The 17,461-nt window shown below is 39.3% G+C and overlaps 1 protein-coding gene across 1 annotated transcript; it reads right to left on the bottom strand.

The window, feature by feature from the left end:
• Positions 1-10,086: 10,086 nt before the first annotated feature.
• On the bottom strand, positions 10,087-17,461 carry LOC148266434 (uncharacterized). Its single transcript, XM_088219096.1, has 2 exons — positions 17,399-17,461; positions 10,087-10,747 (listed from the first exon to the last, which is right to left on the bottom strand). The coding sequence occupies exons 1-2, from the start codon at positions 17,459-17,461 to the stop codon at positions 10,178-10,180; spliced, it is 633 nt and encodes a 210-aa protein (XP_088075222.1). The 3' UTR covers positions 10,087-10,177.

Below are 17,461 nucleotides of genomic sequence, written 5' to 3'. Positions count from 1 at the left end.
GTGTCTAAAAGTAAAATATATTCTTCCTTTTACATGTATAGATTTTGAAATTATTTATAAATTAATATGTGTATTTTCTATTATAAATAAAAAAAATTATGCAAACGATATTCGAATTTTTGATATGATTATAAACTGAGTCGAAAATGATTCTTAAAAATTTTTCGATCACATCATAGGTAAAAATTATGTATATTCTGTACGAAAACATAATATTGTGCTTATAAATTATAAATTATATATATAAATATAAATATATATAAATTGTATATGTGTATATTTTGTGTAGATATTAATTGATGAGAACATAACTTATAAGAACAAATACATAAATAGTTACGTATAATGTATTGTGATTGTACATATATATATTTAAGTATAATGTATATATGTATTGATAGAGATTGTGTGTGTGAATATAAATATATATTCTGTGTAAAACATGTAGTGAGAGTATATATCTGTATTATAATATATGTGTATGTATTAATATGTGTGTACACATGTTATGCATGTGAAATATATAACCAGTGTGTGTACGTGTAGAATTTGAGTACATTGCACTTATTGTGTGATCTGGTGCAGATATACGATGCAATGTACTTGTTGTGTGATCTAGTACAATTGTTCGAGGAATCTGAGTATCATGGACTTACTGTGTGATCTAGTTCAGGATGATTCAAAAAGTTGTTTGAAATGTATGGATCTAATATGCATGATGATATCGTATATTTTATGTGTGCGTATGTTTGTGTTTAATTATATATAGAAATTAAGATCTTAAGTATAAAAAAAGTGAATTAAAAATGAGAGAGATTTAGAAAGAATGTAGAGTGTAAGGACTTTGGATACCTACTCGTTTAGTCTAAATCAAAAAGGAGAGGGTGCGTGCGTGGTTGAAATTCAGTGGCTATTGAACCTGCACACGGATAGTGTCTAAAAACCTAATCTAGACATGGATATTTGTGAGCGTGTGGGTCACCTAGCAAATGTAACTGTTGTGGCTAATGTGAGATTGTGTCTTATCCATGTGATGGGGGGATTCTTTTCTCCTCTCATCAATGATGATATAAACAGTATCGCACGATGAAACCTTAAATGTGATATCTAGAGTGTATTATGATATTTTGAGTATAGATGTGATATCCGAGTTGATGTGTAATATCCGAGTTTATGTGTGATATTCGAGTATAGAAATATTACGAAGAAGAATGTGAATAATAAGGAAATAATGATTTGAATTAAGTATAAAATTAAAATGATTTTAATTAAGTATAAGATTTCAGAAATAATATATATGAATAAGAATATAACATAATGAAAAAAGATTAAAATAAGTTTTCGTTAATAGTTGTTGTGTATTTCGATTGTGATGTTTTATTTGACATTGTCTTGATTATAAATTTTATTATATTGTATAAATTGTATGAATGTACGTATATGCAAGTCTCTGTTATAAAATATTTTTTCTTACTGAGCTCGTGAAGCTCACCTCAATTCACCCCTCACCCAGGTAAAAAAAGATGAGAAAGAAGTCAAAGATCAATAGAAGACAATTAAGGAAATTTTAATAGTTTTTATTTTAAAATTATAAATTAATTTAAACGTCTCTATAAATAAATAATTATCTTGTCACGAGGAATATGTATAAAAGTGTAGTTTCGCTACATATTTAATATTATCTGTTCTATTAGTTGAAAATGTTGTGCAAACGTCTGTACCCACCGACATTGGGGTTCGGGCTGTTACAGGTGGTATTAGAGCACAGGTTCCTCAGAACCAATCTTTGTGACATGAGGCATAAGAACTTTAAGAGGTTTAAAACTAACAGAACTAGGAGAATGACCCTTAAGAGATACTTAGGACATTTTTTGAAACATTTGTCATATGAAAAATAGGAGAGCGCTATTCTGCAAACCTAATGACAAAAACCTACTTTATGACAAACTTAGGACTCAACGAATTAGGGTTTATCCTGAAGGTAATGGATGGCGATACATAACCAACCACCATTATCGAACTTCACAAGGGTAAAGGAAAACCATCAGAGGCTTAATCTTTTATTTACATGTTGACCCTATAGAGTCAAATGACTGTGACAAAGTTTTTGGAAAAAAACATCTAATTTCATTTAAGATAAGAAAGTAATTCCTAAAGGGGGGAGAAATCTCCCAATTGGGAAAAATTTTTCCATCCAGGTGGAAATCCCCTAAGTAGCACCAAAAATCCCTCAAATGAGAGATTTCTTGAACGATAACAACATTTCCTAAATAAGAAAAATCCTTTAAGTAGAAAGAAAATTCCTCGAGTGGAAAAAGTTTCCAATAGGGAAAAATTTTCAAAATAAGAGAAATAACAAATAGATACACTACTTATAACAAATCCTAGATCCGATAGAAACCAAATGACGATTAAAATTTTTCTAAGAATTCTCCTTGCATCTCTCTAGTATAAAACAAATACCTTCACTATTTCAAAATTCTTTTCCAACTTCGTTTAGAGACTCCAGTAGTAGTTCTGAATCTTAGGGAAACAAATAACCAGATCCTTAAGAAATAAACCGCCATTATAGGAATTAAAATCAGACAATGCCTAATTAAAATCCTCATTTTCAAAAGTTCTAGTACTTTTAAAAAAAATTTGTAGATGAGGGGTATAATTATAGAAGTTGTCCTCACATCCAGCTATTCAACAAATTTTTAATGTGTTTCTTATCAAAGTAGCATAGCGAAAGTGTGATGAACCACAATCACCACACCTAGATGATTTTTCTCTTTAAACCAAAAAGAGTAAATTGATGGTGTGACAAAATAGTGACTTGTATCTTAAGACCATACTTAAGAGTAGTCACATAATTTTTTGGAAGCTAGAGTGTACTTGCGAGAGTTAAAACTAAATGTAACTGCTTGCAGCAAAACTAATGATTAAATCTATTACTAAAAGAATTCATAATCACCTTCAAGGAAAATCATCAATTCCATAACTCTCTAAGCTCAGTTCGACCAATCACACTTTAATTGTTATAAGTTAAAAAACTAATAAATTAAATTAGACAACTGAAACGTAAGGATTGATATGGCTTTAGTTCAAATAATACTTCTATAATTATATTTATTGTTTTTAAGAAAATCTGAATAAGGTACCATCCTGTTTAAACTCGCAAATAAAGAAACACATCTTAGAACCTAATCCAATAAAATAAAATTGAAAAAAATATGAATACGGTTTCATTAATGATGTTTTCACCCAATGGAAATGTTGTAACATCACCACTTGATTGAAACCTGAGTTACTAAATGATCGTGCTTATGAAATTAAATTATGAAGAGAGATAAAACTAAGTCCCTAAAGATGTGTTCTGATAATAGAATCATTACCACGATAAATTTTATAAAAAAGCTCCCTTAGACTAAGAAAACAAATAAAAATAATTGGGCACAAAAAAACACCATTAAACCTACAGACCCTAACCGATAAGAAATTAGAAAAGAAAATATCAGAATCTAAAATGATTCCAACTAAAGAATATGTTATGGCCACTCCAATATGTTGACGAATATGTCAATAGAATACATGGATGGTTGTTTCAAGGTTTTTGCAAATGAAACTTTATATGACCAAAATTCTAGGAAGATAGGAGATTCCCACACGAGAAAATTTTTTCCAAGTGATAGAAATTCTCCAACAGAGGTACGCATCTCCCTCGTGAGAGGAAAAACCTCTCCTAACAAAGAAAATGTTTCCCCAAGTAAGGAGATGAGTGATTCCAATTCCTTGACGTGCAATTTGGAGAACCAAATTGTTTTAAGGATTGGAGATTTTTAATATCCAAGTGGGTACAAAAGAGAAAAAATAAAATAAAATCTATATATAATTAATTAAAAATGAAAAAAAAAAGAGGAGAAAAAGAAAACAAAAAAAAAATAGCCTAGTGGCATACATCCCTTTGAAAGCAAAAAAGGGAGTCTAAGCATCTGTTCATATACATATGTGTGTGTATATATATATAATTAGATAAAATAAAAAAAAAAAAGAATAAAGAAAACAAGAACTCAGAGGTGCACTTTGGGAGGAAAAAAAGGAAACACATGACCATATAATATATATATATATATATAATTAAATAACATAAAAAAAGAAAAAAAAATAGAGGGAGAAGAGAGAGGGCTAAGCGACTGGAAAAGAGAGGGAGGGTGAGAGAGAAAGGTCGCGACAGAGAGAGGGAACGACGAGGGAGATCTAGAGAGGAGGTGGGTCACGCGGTGTTTGCGACATTGTGTCCGAAGGAGAAAGAAATAAGAGAGAAGAATCATGGTCGGGAAGAGAGAGATAGAGAAAGAAGAAGAAGAATAATAATAATAATAAAGGAAAAAGAAAGAAGAAGAAGAGAAGAATAAAGGAAAAAAGAAGGAGAAGAAGAATAAGAAGGAGAAGAAGAGGAAGAAGAAAGAGAAGAGAGCGCGATGGACTTACTGGAGAAGAAGTTCTGTATGTGCAGACGTAATAGCCATGGCACAGCGAAAGAGAGAGGAAATAGCAGCAAGGAAGAAGAAGAAAGAAAAAAAAGAGGAAAAAAAAAAGAAAATTAAAAGCGAAAAAAAGGAAAAAAAAAAGAATAAAAAAGAGAAGGAAAAGAAAAGAAAGAAAAAATAAGTGTGGCGACCGGGTCTGCTGTTGGTACGCTGTTCTCAGTGATGCGCATTGATCCCAGCATCAGCGTGTGGCATTTTCAGTGACATGCATGTGGTAGCATGTGGTGACACTAGTGATCGGGACCGTGTGTCTGAAGGTAAAATATATTCTTCCTTTTGCGTGTATAGTTTTTGAAATTATTCATAAATTAATATGTATGCTTTCCATTATAAATGAAGAAAATCATCCAAACGATATCTAGATTTTCTAGAGGATTGTAAACTAAGTAAAAAAGGATTCCTAAAAGTTTTCTGATCACACTGTAGGTAAGAATTATGTGTATTCCGTACGGAAACATAATATCGTGCTTATAAATTATAAATGATGTGTGTAAATATAAGTATGTATAAATTGTGTATGTGTAGGTTTTGTGTAGATATTAATTGATGTGAACATAACTTATAAGAACAAATACATGAATAGTTACGTATGGTGTGCTGTGATTATATATATGTATCTAAGTATGAATGTGTGTATGTATTGATAGAAATTGTATGTATGAATATAAATATATATTCTATATAAGATATATAGTGAGGTTACACGTCTATATTATAATATATGTGTGTGTATTAATATATGTACACACATGTTATGCGTGTGAAATGTATTATCAGTGTGTGTACGTGTAGAATTTGGATTCACTGCACTTGCTGTGTAATTTAGTGCAGATGTACAAAGCACTGTACTTGTTATGTGATCTAATATAGTTACGTGAGAAATCTGAGTATCTTGTGTTTGCTATGTGATCTGGTACAGGATTATTCAAAAAGTGATTTGAAATGCATAGCTCTGATGTGCGTGATGATATCATGTATTTTGTGCGTATGTGTGTTTGTATTTAATTATGCATAGAAATTAAGATTTTAGATATGAAATAAGTAAATTAGAAATCAGAGAGATTTGAAAAGAGTGTAAAGTGTAAGGACCCTTTATACCTACTCATTTAGTCTGAATCGAGGAGTGGAGGGTACATGTGTGGCTGAAGTTCAGCGCGTATAATGAACCTACACATGGATAGTATTTGAAACCTAGTCCGAATGTGGATAAATATTTATGAGCGTGTGGGTCACCTAGTAAACGTAACTACAGTGGCCAATGTGAGATTGTGTCATATCCATGTGATCGGAGGATCCTTTTCGCATCTCCTTGATGACGATATAAACGGCATCGCATGTTGAAATCTTATATGTGATATCCCGAATGTATTATGATATTTCAAGTATAGATGTAATATCCGAGAAGATGTGTGATATTTGAGTAGAGAAATATTATGAAGAAAAATTTGAATAATAAGTAAAGAATGATTTGAATTAAGTATAAGATTTCAAAAATAATATATAGGAATAAGAGTATGACATAATGAAAAAATATTAAGATAACTTTTCGTTTATGTTTGTTGTGTATTTTGATTGTGTTGTTTTGTTTGACATTTTCTTGATTATAAATCTTATTATATTTTATATATTACATGAATGTATGTATGTAAGTCTCTGTTATAAAATCTTTTTTCTTACTGAGGTCATGAAGCTCACCCAAATTCACCTCCCACCCAGGTAAGAAGAGATGAGAAAGAAGTCAAAGATCAATAGAAGGTGGTGAAGAAAACTTTATTAGTTTTTATTTTAAAATTGTAAATTAGTTTAAACACTTCAATTATTTGTAAACAAATAATTATCTTATCACAAGGAATATGTATTAAAGTGTAGTTCTGCTACATATTTAATATTTATCTGTTCTACTAGTTGAAAATATTGCGTAAACATCTGTATTCACCGACATTGGGGTTCAGGCTGCTACAGTAAAGACATGTACCGACAACCAAAATGTGAATAAATTGAGTGATAAGGAGTCCCATAAATTGTGGAGTGATAAGAATGAATTTACTCACAATATAAACTTTATTAGTGGAGATATATTAAGAGATAACATGTCAAATTGCAATAATTTTAGCCCAAGATAGTAATCTAATAAAAAAAGATTATTTAGTTGACTAAATTATAGAAGATTATTCTAATAAAAAATGATCATCCAATTGACTAAATCATGAAAGATTATTCTACTGATTTCTTGGAGTTTGTTTTTTGAAAATCATTTCTTTTATCCCTTGTAACAGCCTTGTTATTTTTTTTGTAACAACTCTGTTTTCTTTAGTCTATATATACTGAGTCAAGTGCTATTATAAAAGTAGTATCTGTTAATAAAAGCACAAGAATTTCCTTCACTCTTTTTCTCTTGGTATCAGAGTGGGTTGTGTTTACCAGCCACAATAGCTTCAACAATCATGACCTCATTATCGTTAAATGTTGGAAATTTCATTACACTTAAAATTACCCAACTAAGTTACTCACTTTGGAGAGAACAAGTTTTAGGTCTAGCAGAGAGTCAAGAACTTGTAGGCCATCTTACCAATGAAGATTTAGTTCCAACCAAATATACTACACCAAATTCAAATGTTACAGATACTGAAACACCATATCAAAACTAACATAAGAATATATTGCTTGGTGAAAATCTGCTCGTCTTCTTCGAGGGTGGATCATCAGAACACTCTCTAAAGAGGCTCTTGGGCTTGTTATTAGTCTAGAAACAACTCATGCTGTTTGGGAGGCATTAAAAGATGCTTATACATAAGACTCACAAGAATGTGAGCTTACACTACGTCAACAGTTGACGTATCTCCACACAAAAAATGACAAAACATTAAAGACCACCTTTGTATTTTCAAAGGTTTATGTGATAATTTAGCAGCTACTAGAAAACATATTTCTGATTAAGAAAAGTATTTTGTCTTCTCACCAGTCTTGGACCACAGTATGAAACTTTTATAACTACAATGCTTAAACCTCAAAGACCTTCACACTCTAAACTAGTCTCACAACTTTAAAATTTTGATCAATGATGCAATTGGTTTTCCAATCGATCAAACATGTCAATCTTTCAATTCATTCCTTATCTAGCATTTTATGGTTAGTAACAAAAATAATCTCATAATACATCTTCAAGAAATTGCAGCAAAACTTTCACATCTTCAGTATGTGGGTTTCAAGTGCAACAATCTAGAAACCAAAAACAAGGACACTCAAATAATTTTACATTCGCTGCACAATAATGATGTCCTCCACCACCAGGTGAGAGGCGTATTGTAACAACCCCGGAAATTCATAATGGAATGTATATTAAAAAATCAAATGCGGAAGCGAAGTCAAAATTTGAATAACATCTCTTACACTAAAACCAAAAACGTGCTCACAAAATATAAAAGATCAAACTACCTAAAGGAGAAACTTGAAAGTAAAAGCTACGAATATGACTATGGAGTCTTTAGGCGTCCCCTTCGTCGTCCTCCTGCAGAACTAGCTCGGGAACGATGTCCTCTTGATCTGAAATGGTTAAATAAGGAATGAGCTAAACTAGCCCAGTAAAGACTTCACGATATCTCACCGTCACGGAGGTAAATGTGGGTAGAAAACACAAAAAGACCAAAGGAGCATAATTTACAACAAATCCTTTTATCAATAATAAAACTTTTACCATTCACTTACCTCGGTGAAATTCATAAGTCAATATACGAAAACAATAACATCATCATCATCTTGAAATCATATATAAACTGTATAACGTAATACTTATCAAACCTTTCGTAATTCAATCGTTACACAATATATTTTTCCTCATTTACCAGCCAACTAGTATCCATGGGGATCCATAGGGGTCCCGCTACCCGTTAACCCTTAACACTTGAAATCATATTCCAGGGCCGTCCCCATACCCCGTCCGGTATGGGCGCCAAAACTATGAACCTCATTACCCCGTCCGGTATGAGGGTGAAACGGGTCGTCCCCATACCCCGTCCGGTATGGGCGCCAAAACCATAAACCTCATTACCCCGTCCGGTATGAGGGTGAAACGGGCCGTCCCCATACCCCGTCTGGTATGGACGCCAAAATACATAAGATCTCCATACCCCGTCCGGTATGGGAGACCACAATCCCGGTAGGGTTCCCTATGGACCCGGTCCGTCCACCATCTCTCAGGATATCTAGTCAGGCTGACCACATTATACAATTACCCATTTACATAATCTTTCATTCTCTTTTTCCCTCAGTCAGCATTATCAATACACATACAAACAAGCAAGACGATAATTTATGGCAAACAGACAATATACAGTATCAATATCCAAATCATTCAATCCATAGTCAGTAAAATAGTAAAATGTGCACACGAAACTATAAAATGAAAACATCAAACCTCATGCTGCATTTAAAACTGTAAAACATGCCAAATAATAGTTAACCGACAAACACACTAGACTCGGGCTCCATTAGCGACCTTAAGCAATTTCACACATTCGTTGATTCATGAAATACCGTTTTATCATTTATTGAACTTTAAGACCGTGATAGGAAATAGGGTGAGGGGTCCTTACTTGTTTCGGGGTCCGAACACGGCTTCACAGTGCGCTTACAGGCTGTCCCTAATTTTTCCTGAAATTTTTCCGGGGAACTGAAACGCACTACTAGTACCTGCACATGTTCCAAAAAAATCCCAAATTAGGCCCAGGGCCCCTTTCGGCCAATATTGCAACTCCGGCACGGCGGCTCCGCCGTGTTCCGGAGACGGCGCCGCCGCTTGCGGCGGCGGTTCGCCTCGGGTTGGCCGTTTTCGGCCGTTTCCGGCTGAATTCGGCCACACTCGCATTGGTTCCTGCGATAAAACAACCCTACGGCCCTCGGGGGGTCAAAAATTTACGAAAAACCGAAGCTTACCGGCGGCGGTGCTCTCGGGTGCGGCGGCTCTCCGGTGAAGTTCGTGTTTTGGTGATTCGACTCCGACCAACCTTTAGAGAAAAGAATGGTGATCACGGTGATATAAAAATTGCATTAAACGGAGGCCGGGAAGGGCCTCATCGGAGGCAAAAATCGAGGAGGGGCGCGGCGGCGCCGCTGGCTTTCGGCCGTCTTTTCCGGCTGTTTGGCCGGGATTTTGGCTCTGATTTGGCCACTGGGAAAATCAGCGTGGAAAAACAAGTCGGGGGTATGAAATTTACCTCGATCGGCAGTCGGAAATCCCTCCGGTGCGGCAGCGGGTGGCGGCGGCCGGCTTCTGGATCGTCTTCTCCAGCGAGGGCAGGCGGCTAGGGTTTGGGGTCTGGTGTGGGGGTCTTATTTATACCCTTTTGCCTTTTGATCTCAGCTGTCCATTTTGTTTTAATCTAGGCCGTTCGTTTTTGATTAAATCTGGGCCGTCCGTGCGCGCGATTGATCTGGGCCATCCGATCACGCGCACGCGGATCGCCAAAGTGGCCTGTCCCCGGTCGACGTAGTTTTGCCACGTGGCAGGTCCTGGTTGGCCAGGACTCCTGACTGGGTCTGCTAACGTGGCTGCTGACGTGGCGCACGCGTTTTTTTTTTTTTCTTCAATTTCCCGGGCACTACAACTCTCCCCCCCTTAAAGAAATTTGGTCTCCAAATTTGCCTCGTTACTCTTGATCGAACAGATGGGGATATTGGGCCCTAAATTCTGATTCCAGTTCCCAAGTAGCCTCCCTGGGCGTGTGGTTCTGCCACACGACTTTTACAAATGATATTTTTCGGTTGCGGAGTATTCTACTCTCTCGGTCCGTGATACCGACTGGTACTTCTTCATAAGACAAGTCCTCTCGGAGTGGAAGCGGTTCATGAGCCAAGACATGAGAAGGGTCTGGATTGTACTTACGTAGCATAGATACGTGAAACACATTATGAACCCGGGAGAGCTCAGGAGGCAGTGCAAGTCTGTAGGCAGTGGTACCAATCTTGTCTAAGATTTCAAAGGGTCCAATATATCTGGGGTTTAATTTTCCCCTCCTGCCGAACCTACTAATTCCCTTGAAGGGGGTGACTTTAAGAAACACCCGATCGCCTTTCTCAAAGGCCAGGTCTCTCCTCCGGGTATCAGCATAACTCTTCTGCCTACTTTGAGCTGTCTGGATGTTCTTCTTGATCTTAACTATCTTGGACGTGGTTTCTTCTACCAAATTCGGGCCAAACAATCTTCTATCGCCCACTTCCTCTCAACAGATCGGCGACCTGCACGGACGCCCGTATAACGCCTCGTATGGGGCCATGCCGATGCTTGCTTGGTAACTGTTGTTGTAAGCAAACTCTATTAGGGGTAGGTGGTCGTCCCAATGGCCCCCGGAGTCAAGGACACAAGCTCGGAGCATATCCTCCAGCGTACGAATTGTCCTCTCTGATTGTCCATCGGTTTGGGGGTGGAAAGCAGTACTAAGAGACAACTTTGTTCCCATAGCTTGCTGGAAACTATTCCAAAACTGAGAAGTGAATCTGGGATCCCTGTCGGATACCACTGTTACTGGAACTCCATGCAGTCTGACTACCTCCCGGATATACATTTTTGCCAACTTGTCCAAGGGATCAGTCATTCTGATGGCCAGGAAGTGGGAAGACTTAGTGAGTCGGTCAACAATTACCCATATAGCATCATGTCCCGATCGTGCCTTGGGTAGTCCCGATACGAAGTCCATGGTGATGTGTTCCCACTTCCACTATGGAATCGGTAAAGGCTGAAGTAACCCGCCCGGGCGTTGATGTTCTGCTTTGACCTGCTGACATACCAAGCACTTAGATACAAAGTCGGCTATATCTCTCTTCATCCCATTCCACCAGAACCGAGGTCGCATAGTTTGGTACATTTTCATACTTCCTGGATGCATGGCGAACCTTGAACTATGGGACTCTGTCATGATGTCTCTTTTTAACTCACTGTCGTCTAGGACACACACTCTGTCCTTGAAACGAATCAATCCGTCGGCAGAGATCTGAAATTCTGAGCTCACTCCCTGTTCTGCATCCTTCTTGCGGGTTACTAGGGCGGGGTCGACTGACTGGGCTTCTTTTATTCTTTGAATTAACTCGGGTTGGACTGCTAGGTGGCCCAAACATGTGACTCTCTTCAGATCTCGCAGGCGAACCTGCTGTGTAGCCCCAATGGATCTACACTCTGAAACCATCAGATGGGCTAGGGTGCCTGCACTTTTCCTGCTGAGGGCATCGGCCACTACGTTGCCTTTACCTCGATGGTATAGGATGTCACAATCATAGTCCTTGAGGAGTTACATCCACCTTCTCTGACGCATGTTGAGATCCTTCTGAGTGAAGATGTGCTTCAAACTCTTATGATCGGTGTAGATCTGAAAGGTCTCTCCATATAAATAATGGCGCCAGGTTTTCAAGGCGTGTATGATTGCGGCAAGCTCCAAGTCATGGGTAGGATAGTTCTTCTCATGATTCTTTAGCTGTCTAGACCCATATGCTATAACCTTTCCATGCTGCATTAGGACACAACCCAGGCCCAGATAGGAGGCATCACAATAAACTGTGTACCCTCCTGATCCACTCGGTAGAGCCAGCACTGGTGCAGTAGTCAGTCGCTTCTTCAACTCTGAAAAACTCCTTTTGCAGTTCTCATTCCATTCAAACTTTGCATTCTTCTTTGTGAGTCGGGTTAGAGGAGCTGCTAGACTAGAAAACCCTTCGACAAACCGGCGGTAATAACCTGCCATCCATAGGAAACTGCGAATTTCCTTAACTGTTGTCAGCCTTTCCCAACCAAGTACCACTTCAACCTTTTCGGGGTTCACCGACACCCCTTCCTTCGATATAACATGTCCTAGGAAGGTGATATGCTCGAGCCAAAATCCACACTTGCTCAACTTCGCATACAACTTCTTTTTCCTGAGTACCTGTAGGACTTGGGCAAGATGATGAGCATGTTCTTCCCTACTTTTTGAGTAGACTAAGATATCATCGATGAACACGATGACAAATTGGTCCAAGAATTCTCTGAAGATCCTGTTCATTAGATCCATAAAGATGGTCGGAGCGTTGGTTAGCCCAAACGGCATAACCAAGAACCCATAGTGTCCGTACCTGGTTCGGAAAGTCGTCTTGGGGATGTCTTATGCTCTCACTTTTACCTGATGGTAACCTGATCGTAGATCTATTTTAGAAAAGACCTGTGCACCCTGCAACTGATCGAAAAGGTCATCAATCTTGGGAAAAAGGGTATTTGTTCTTAATTGTTACCTTGTTTATCCTTCTGTAATCAATGCACAGTCTAAATGTTCCATCTTCTTTCTTTGCAAAAGTAACCCCGGCACCCCATGGGAAAATGCTGTGTCTAATGAAGCCACTGTTTTGTAGCTCAGTGATCTGTTTCCTTAGTTCTTCCATCTCGATGCGGCTCATTCGGTAAGGAGCTACCGAGATGGGCTTGGTTCCTGGCTGTAAGTCTATGGTGAACTCGACCTCTCTGTCCCCTGGTAGACTGGGCAGTTCATCCGGAAATACGTCTGGAAAGTCTCGGACAACTGGAATCTCTTGGATACAAACTTCTTTCTTGGGTTTACCTAGTTAGAGAAAATACAAGATTAAGGCACTGGGAATTAAGAAAAACTTGCCATTAGGCGAAATCAGTACTGAATAATTTTATTAACTCCTAAATGGCTCCTCGTTGGGAGGATTAAATACAATCTTTTTGTTAAAGCAGTCTATGGTGGCGTGATACGCTGCTAGCCAGTATTGGGCCTCTTCAAAAGAGGATCCCCCTGCAAAAGTAGAAGGGTTCAGACTTCTGTACCTCTCTATGAAGCCGGGGTCGATCAAGGAAGGAGCGGGGTCCCGGGGTAGAGGGACTGGGGCCGGCTGAGGGTGAACTGGGGGACCCTGTGGTGGCACCTGCTGATGTGGTGGGGGTACTGGAATGTGCTGTGGCGGCGCCTGCTGGTACTGTGGCTGTGGTACTGGGTCGTACCGCGGCTGTGACGCCGGGTGGTACTGTGGAGGAACAGGCTCTTGCCGGGGTGGCTCGGGATCAGCCTGCTGTAGCGGGGGCTCAACCTGCGCTAGCGGAGGAGGTCCGGGTAACTCCTTTCTCTCCTCTTGCCTTTGCTGGGCAGCTACGAGAGCCTCCACCATCTCAAATAGTCTAACTAAATCCTCCCGAAGCGAATTATCTTGGGCCGCTCGGTTTAGTGGGGGCCTTCCTCTCCTCATTCCCGTGTACTCGTTTTCACAAGGAATGATTGAGTAACGATATATCGGTGAGTATTACTCTAAGGCACTATTTTGTAAGGGATGGGTCCGAGGAAATGCGGCTCTGATACCAACTGTAACAGCCCCGGAAATTCATAATGGAATGTATATTAAGAAATATCAAATACTAAAGCGAAGTCAAAATTTGAATAACATCCCTTACACTAAAACCAAAAACGTGCTCACAAAATATAAAAGATCAAACTAGCTAAATGAGAAACTTGAAAGTAAAAGCTACGAATATGACTATGGAGTCTTTAGGCGTCCCCTTCATCGTCCTCCTGCGAAACCGGCTCGGGAACGATGTCTTCCTGATCTGAAATGGTTAAATAAGGAATGAGCTAAACTAGCCCAGTAAAGACTTCACGATATCTCACCGTCACGGAGGTAAATGTGGGTAGAAAACACAAAAAGACCAATGGAGCATAATTTACAACAAATCCTTTTATCAATAATAAAACCTTTACCATTCACTTACCTCGGTGAAATTCATAAGTCAATATACGAAAACAATAACATCATCATCATCATGAAATCATATATAAACTGTATAACGTAATACTTATCAAGCCTTTCGTAATTCAATCGTTACACAATATATTTTTCCTCATTTACCAGCCCACTAGTATCCATGAGGATCCATAGGGGTCCCGCTACCCGTTAACCCTTAACACTTGAAATCATATTCCAGGGCCGTCCCCATACCCCGTCCGCTATGGGTGCCAAACTATGAACCTCATTACCCCGTCCGGTATGAGGGTGAAACGGGCCGTCCCCATACCCCGTCCGGTATGGGCGCCAAAACCATAAACCTCATTACCCCGTCCGGTATGAGGGTGAAACGGGCTGTCCCCATACCCCGTCCGGTATGGGCGCCAAAATACATAAGATCTCCATACCCCATCCGGTATGGGAGACCACAATCCCGGTAGGGTTCCCCATGGATCCGGTCCGTCCACCATCTCCCAGGATATCTAGTCAGGCTGACCACATTATACAATTACCCATTTACATAATCTTTCATTCTCTTTTTCCCTCAGTCAGCATTATCAATACACATACAAACAAGCAAGACGATAATTTATGGCAAACAGACAACATACAGTATCAATATCCAAATCATTCAATCCATAGTCAGTAAAATAGTAAAATATGCACACGAAACTATAAAATGAAAACATCAAACCTCATGCTGCATTTAAAACTGTAAAACAGGCCAAATAACAGTTAACCGACAAACACACTAGACTCGGGCTCCATCAGCGACCTTAAGCAATTTCACACATTCGTTGATTCATGAAATACCGTTTTATCATTTATTGAACTTTAAGACCGTGATAGGAAATAGGGTGAGAGGTCCTTACTCGTTTCGGGGTCCGAACACGGCTTCACAGTGCGCTTGCAGGCTGTCCCTAGTTTTCTCTGAATTTTTCCCGGGGAACTGAAACGCACTACTGGTACCTGCACGTGTTCCAAAAAAATCCCAAATTAGGCCTAGGGCCCCTTTCGGCCAATATCGCAACTCCGGCACGGCGGCTCCGCCGTGCTCCGGCGACGGCGGCTCCGCCGTGCTCCGGCGATGGCGGCTCCGCCGTGCTCCGGCGACGGCGTCGCCGCTTGCGGCGGGGGTTCGCCTCGGGTTGGCCATTTCCGGTCGAATTCGGCCACACTCGCATTGGTTCCTGCGATAAAACAACCCTACGGCCCTCGGGGGGTTGAAAATTTATGGAAAACCGAAGCTTACCGGCGGCGGTGCTCTCGGGTGCGGCGACTCTCCGGTGAAGTTCGTGTTTTAGTGATTCGGCTCTGACCAACCTGTAGAGAAAAGAATGGTGATCACGGTGATATAAAAATTGCATTAAACGGAGGCCGGGAAGGGCCTCATCGGAGGGAAAAACCAAGGAGGGGCGCGGCGGCGGCGTTGGCTTTCGGCCGTTTGGCCAGGATTTTGGCTCCGATTTGGCCACTGGGGAAATTAGCGTGGAAAAATGAGTCGGGGGTATGAAATTTACCTCGATCGGCGGTCAGAAATCCCTCCGGTGCGGCGGCGGGTGGCGGCGGCCGGCTTCTGGTTCGTCTTCTCCGGCGAGGGCAGGCGGCTAGGGTTTGGGGTCTGGTGTGGGGGTCTTATTTATACCCTTTTGCCTTTTGATCTCAGCCGTTCATTTTGTTTTAATCTGGGCCGTCCGTTTTTGATTAAATCTGGGCCATCCGTGCGCGCGATTGATCTGGTCCGTCCGATCGCGCGCACGCGAATCGCCAACGTGGCCCGTCCCCGGTCGACGTGGTTTTGCTACGTGGCAGGTCCTGGTTGGCCAGGACTGCTGACGTGGCTGCTGACGTGGCGCGCGCGTTTTTTTTTTTTTTTTTCTTCAATTTCCCGGGCGCTACACGTATGACCTCAGCTAAACAAACCCTATATCGAGATAAAACATGTCAATATTATGGGAAAGCAGGTCACATTGCAAAAATTTGTGGGTGGGTGCCAAAATGAATAGCTCAGAATGATGATATTCCACAAGCCCTTATAGCTCTCACTTTAGACAACTCTGTTGTTGAAACTGAGTGGACTTCAGACACTGGAGCCTCAAATCATATGACAGGTAAATCAAGTATGTTAACTAATATTCGTGATTATTTTGGTGACTCTATTATAACTAAGATGATCTTCTATATATCAGTTAGTACTCAAGTCTCCCATGACACCATCATCATGTCTTTGAGCCCCAAAACATGAATATCAAATCACTCAGAGTCTCTCAGGACAACTGAACTACATAGTTCCTAAAGGAACCAAAACCAATACCGATAACCTAGTAGCTCTGGAACAAATAATCAAATCAAATACCCCTCAAAGAAAATACAGTGAATTGAATTTACTAGACTCTGTGTTCAATTAAGTATTAATTTAAGATATTATATAAACTTGTATAATTTAAGTATCTAGACTATATTATAACTTCCTAATTTCATGCAAGTTTATATTAATTTTAGTAGTAAAAATCTTAATTCTTTTTTACTTTGTTTCACTATTTAAAATATTTAAATTTTATTATTAATTAAGCTTATTCACTATTCCTATGTACTCTTAATTTCTCTTATTTATCCATCCAAATAGTACCTTTTAATCTTAATGAAATCTCCCAATTTGTAGATATCATCCATTCCTAAATTTTAGCTTAATTAAATCCCCATTTTAAATATCATAATTTCTCAAATTTCATCTAATTTAAATCCCATATTTTAAGTTTCACACATTTTTATTTTGTCTTAAAATTTCACAATTATCATAATTATTTCCCATCTATTTCCTTAAATTTCACCTCAAATTTTATATTTTAAAATCTCACAAGCTTTCCTTTTCTTCCAACCTTTCCCTTGCCCGAGTGGAAATTTTCTTCCCTCATGCTTGTATCCGTGGTACGGGAAGCATTGGCCACGAAGACCCCTCAGCATCCGCAGATGCCTTTTGGATTAGCACGGTGCATAGGGCTTGTTGTGATGTGTGGCAAGCTGTGGGACAAGTTCGAAAATGCAGAGGCATTCCGTGCACAACTCCAATGCGCATACGCGCATTAGCATGGATGGCAGTGCCATGTGCGTGCCCATGCAGCATTCTCAGCACTAACAAGTGCCTGACAATGTCTTTCAAATGATCTGTGCAGCAT

Source organism: Carica papaya, chromosome 4, assembly GCF_054855325.1.
Source record: "Carica papaya isolate Zhongbai chromosome 4, ASM5485532v1, whole genome shotgun sequence".
In the NCBI taxonomy this organism is placed as follows: Eukaryota; Viridiplantae; Streptophyta; class Magnoliopsida; order Brassicales; family Caricaceae; genus Carica; species Carica papaya.
This window is presented reverse-complemented; position numbering and strand designations above follow the sequence as displayed.

Excerpts from the sequence above, each read along its gene's own strand:
- LOC148266434 (XM_088219096.1), bottom strand. The coding sequence starts at position 17,461 with ATGCTGCACAGATCATTTGAAAGACATTGTCAGGCACTTGTTAGTGCT. Across the intron at positions 10,748-17,398 it reads GTGCTGAGAATGCTGCATGG|GAAGTGGGCGATAGAAGATT; the intron begins GCACGCACATGG and ends ATCTGTTGAGAG.